General features: G+C 42.3%; 1 protein-coding gene across 2 annotated transcripts in view; it reads left to right on the top strand.

The window, feature by feature from the left end:
• LOC102672337 (nuclear receptor subfamily 4 group A member 3-like) overlaps positions 1-3,349 on the top strand; it is a 16,523-nt gene extending 13,174 nt beyond the window's left edge. For both annotated transcript variants that reach the window (XM_006613897.2, XM_031509603.1), the window contains one exon: positions 2,356-3,349. In XM_006613897.2, coding sequence (XP_006613960.1) covers positions 2,356-3,129 — 774 coding nt within the window. In that variant the 3' untranslated portion in view covers positions 3,130-3,349. The remainder of the gene's footprint in view (positions 1-2,355) is intronic.
• The last annotated feature ends 1,827 nt before the right edge of the window (positions 3,350-5,176 follow it).

Below are 5,176 nucleotides of genomic sequence, written 5' to 3'. Positions count from 1 at the left end.
AAAAAAAAAAAGAAAAGAAAAAAAATAACTTATCTCGTTGTCTATACTCGATACTCGAGGCGATGACGAGTGAAACTCGAATATTAATCGGATGACTCACGATGTTGTTAATTATGTTAATGGACGTGGTGGATCGTAAATGACATCGCGAGTCTGAAAGAGCGAATAATGCAAGAAGAGGCGATTGGGCCCTGGGTCAATTTAACCTGATTCCGCTTGGAAAGCGCCATAAAACCGTCAACACGTGGGAAATTCCGAACGACGTCGTTAACGGGATGGCGCACACCACTTGTTTAAAAGGCGGCGGCAACTTTCTGCGCTTCTGATTCCCTCCTTCATCGCCTCTTTCTCTGCCTATCCCTTTTTAATACGACGCTTTAATGGTGGAATTAACCTGCAAGAAACGCAATTTTACATGTCAAAGGATAGATATATTTAATCACGGATAATCAGCGATGAAAGAAACGACCGACTCGAGACTGGAAAATGTGACGAAGAAAGAGAATCTTATATTTTCGATTATCACTGCTTTTTTTTTAAAGTGAAAACGAATTGAAGCGTTGAATTTTAAGATCGAACGAATATATTAAGAATATGTACATTTTGATCAAATTTTATGAGATTGGATATTAAACAAATTTTCTTTCAATAAAAATTAAGATCCTGATTTACTTAGAATATAACCATAAATTATTCCATAGAATAATGATTCTAGATCAATAATGATTCAGATGATTCTAGATCAAGAGATTCTAGCTTCTACTCGAATTTTAAAAATAAAAATCCGACGCAACATTCCAAGAAATCAACCACCCACTTATCGAACCACCCACTTTAAACTCTACTTGGAATAAAACTCTCCAAGCGAACTCGATCGATCACAATCACTTGACAATCCCCAAAGATCGCAACAAGCGATCTTTGTCCACTTTCGAATCCGCGATCGCGTCGACGCGATTAAAAGCGAGAAATGAAAGTAAATATTACACATGCATACGAAATGTTTACACGTTCCCTGAATTTTCGATTGACGAATAAGGATCACTTGCTGCGATGCCTTCGCTAGAAAGTCGAGTGATACTTTGATCTTTGTCCAGTTTCGTGCAAAGGAAAGAGAGAGAGAGAGAGAGGGAAAAAAGATATTCGACGGACACCTAGGGGATTAATTATTCGAGTCGACTTCGGGCCGGGACTGGTCTCTGCGGACCGATTAGCCGGGATTTTTGTCGCGAGGCGATTAGCATTCGAAAATGTTACGCCGCCGTTACGACACGCGGCCGGGTGTGCAATATATAAATTTCCGTGACGCGAATCGGCGAACCGTGGATCGATAAAACGGCAATTTTCTGGACGCAGCAACGCTCCTCGAGAGGCGATGATCGAGAAGCTTTGGGGCGGTGAGATTCGGGCGAGATAGGTTTAATGAACGACTTTTAGGGGCCGTTAATGGGGCGTTAGTTACTTAAAATGTTAAAGCCAGAGAGATATTTCGTAATTTACATCGTCGATAAGGTGAATGATTGTGTAACTTGCTATTTATTTATGCAAAGCTTTCGTGGATGTTTTCCAATTCTCTGGTGATGGTAATCTTCTCCATCGAACGAATCGTACCCTTGTCAACTTGAAACAATCGTGGCTGTGTTGAATCTTAACAAGGGGTTGAAGGTTGTATTTTCTATTCTGAAAAATATCCTTGAACTTCATCCTTTGATCTGTTCGCGTGAACAGAGATTTTGAGCGATTGTTATAAATTTTTGCCCAAGGAAAATTGAATATACCGAGAGAACGAAGAAAATGGTGATTGTTTAAAAGTTGGAACGATGGATACGTTGTTACAAGAGAGATACGTTTTTTGCAGAAGGAGAGAAAGTGTTGGCAGAAAAGTTGATAAATCGATAAATCTTCGCGAAAACTTCCTTACAATGTGTCTAGGACTTTTCTAATCGCTTATGGTACCCGCATTCGTGCTCCGCAGACGGTCGAGCGTTAATAAAAAGACAAATCTAGGTGAGAAGAATAAAAAAAAAAAAAAAAAAGCAAGTACCATAATTGAAACTCGTCGTCTCGTCCAGTTTCTTTTGAATATTCCAATTACGAACGATAGCAGGATAGCAATAATAGTTCGTCACGTACGTTAGCGGTTGAAGCTCGCAAAAACCGATATTGATATTTAATAATATATTATCCTACGTTAGTGTATCTATTCGAAACCAATGATCATAAATTCTTCCACGTTCTCTGTACCACGCTTTCTTATTCCATCTCGAAATATCTCAAATACCACTTTCTATTTCCAAATCCACCATCCAATCCCGTCATCAAACACACTCACCCCTTTATTCTTGTTTGCCCCAGGTGCAGGAGGGGCCAGTGTCTCCGGCATCCTCCTCGCTGAGCAACCAGAATCAAAACGAGAGCGAGCAGCAGGTATTACTGGCGACGATGCAGCCTGTGAACGTTCTAGACCTGCACGAGCCAGCTACGGTTCACTCGCTCCATCCCAAGTACCATCATCACCACCACCGCCATCACCACCACCACCACCATCACCACCATCAGCAGCAACAGCACATCCAGCCGGATCCGGACGACGTGCAACAAAGGGGCGACGATCCAGACGGTAGAGTGACACCTGGCGCCGACCCAGCCGCCGCCAACACGACGCTGGGCGTCGGCGAGCACAAGATGATCGATCTGATCTACAACGACGGCCAGAAGACCGTCATGTACACCCACGACAAGGAGATCATCTACGAAAACGAAGCGGATCGCGTCCAGGTGGTCGAGTATCCACCCCCGCCGCCCTCGCCGCCATCCCCATCGCCACCCTCCGCGGTCACCAGAGCTGGACTACTGCCGCCCGCCTGCGTCACGCCCAGATCCGGCTCCGCGACGGCGTTGCACCTTCACCATTATCCCCAACTGCAGTTGCAACACGAGGACGACCTTCCACCAGGTGTCCGTCACGCGGTCAACGCCACCGTACCGAATTGTGGCGCGGCTACGACGACCACTACCGTGTTGGTGCTCTCGGAATTGGTCGCTGCTGACCCCGCCGCTGGTGCTGCCGCTGCCCAACAACTCACCCTCACTGCCGCCGCCGCCGCTGCCTCCCTTCGTGCTGGGTAAGTTTTTCATTATTCTTCTAAGAGGGTGTTCGATACCCTCGAAGTATATCGCGAAGTATATCAGTGTACAGTGTCGTATTGTTTCACGATGCGAGGTCGGAGTCCGTGGCGGGCGACCCCGGCTCGGCCCGGGGTCTACATACCCTTCGCCAAGGCGTTCTCTTAATATTATAATTCTCCATGTTATTCACCGATCCACTTCATATATTTTTATTATTTATCGCTCGAAATTTGTTATATTTCCGTTACAAAAATATTATAGACAGCTAATATCGTAGGTTACGTTAATTTATGAAATTAGAATTCGAACGATGTTTTGGAAGGGCAATTTCAAGGATCAGAATTCGAGAAACGTTCGAGAGAAAACGCGAGCGTGATCGACAACGGAACGAATCGTGCATAGAGTCGTTTAACGAGTCGGAAAAATGAAATTACGCGGCATGGAACTAGGGAGGGGAATCGCGAGCGACCGTTTCGAGGCGGCTAAGTACGAGAAAACGTACTGATTGTGTCGCGCCTTAATAAGCCGTAAAATAGCCGCGGAAAGTGTGTCTGCACGGACACAGTAGCCTGTTCGTGGCCACGGAAAAATCGAACGGCCCTCTTGCGCGCGCGCGCGCGCGTGCACACGAGAAAGCACGTTGAAACGCCGCGCGTTATCGGCCTCGTGTATCAGCGTCGACAATTAACAATTATTGCGCACACCTACCCGCGAGCATGTTCGCGGATAAGTCACGTTGCTGCCTAGAATTTATTATTAGGACGCCGTGTTCTATACGCATATACAGCATCACGCAGACACGGTGTGCCCTGCAAGGACGTTCGCTGATCGATAGTTCTGCTGTTCGACTTGTCACAGTTATTATTTAATCCTCTTTTGTGCTCCGTGAAATTGTTTCTTTTTTTTTTTTTTTTTTTTTTTGAAAATTTATGGTTTATTCATAGGCGTTTGATCGATTAGGTTCGATCGAGTTTCGTTTACGTTCGACGTAAACAGTGGATTTAAAATTGGAAACTCGTGTTGGCATCTGAGATTTACATTTTCAAATCTATTTTGCAAATTTAACTTCGCAAAGTTCGCTTCGAATATAAATTATACACAATGTCCATTTGAAAAATCTAGATTTTGCATTCTATTAATCGACTGACGATTGATTATTCGACAAGGTGACAAATAAATATCATGATTAATTGATAATTCTCGTTTCATCGATAATTCTTTCGATATCACGCGGAAAACAAAACTATATTTGTTGTTCTCGATTTATAAGTTCCTGATGAAAAAAACTGCTCAACATATTCATGAAAATCGCCCACGGATTTCTTCCCCCCACGGTATCAAGTACATACGGCGCACGTGTAAGATCGCCGAGTACAATAATCCACGCGCTACACATGTGAGCGAAATATTCTCAAAACGCAATTAAGATCTCGATCGGCTAATTTGTAACGTTTCTCTATCGAGCTCGTATCTCCATATATTCTCCGTGAAACTGCATTGAAACCGCTCGAGAACAATGTTATATCTCAGTATATTTAGAAATGACATTCTTCCGTACCATACACCATACGCTTGTGCGATCAATCGTGATACAATAAATAACTAAAAAATAAAAGAAAAATTAAATAAAACGAAAGAGGAAAATGCAAATATTGCGATAGAATTGGAATATTAAGTTCTCTTACGTTTATTTAATTCTGTTAGATTTGAGATAGAATGATGGAATTTTTCAGAATGATATTCATTGTTCCTTATAAAAACAAAAAATAAATAAAAACTACACAAAAAAAATATATAATTTAAAATGCATCTTTAATCAAATACTAAATTTTTATTACGAACGAAAAACGTTCTATGACTTTTTTTAATAGAAGTATATATATATATATGTATAAAAGGAAAGAAAGAAGAAGAATCGAACAAATTCACAATGCATCGCATCTTTAGAAACAGCTTGTACACGCACATACATCACGAAGTATCGTGAACCAATAACCATTAAACGCGCACACACCTTGCTCTTTTGCAATAAATAAAAATCAACTGC

The sequence above is a fragment of the Apis dorsata genome, unplaced genomic scaffold (assembly GCF_000469605.1).
Source record: "Apis dorsata unplaced genomic scaffold, Apis dorsata 1.3 scaffold_165, whole genome shotgun sequence".
Taxonomy (NCBI): Eukaryota; Metazoa; Arthropoda; class Insecta; order Hymenoptera; family Apidae; genus Apis; species Apis dorsata.
The sequence above is the reverse complement of the archived record's forward strand: the minus strand, read 5'-3'. Positions and strand labels throughout refer to the sequence as shown.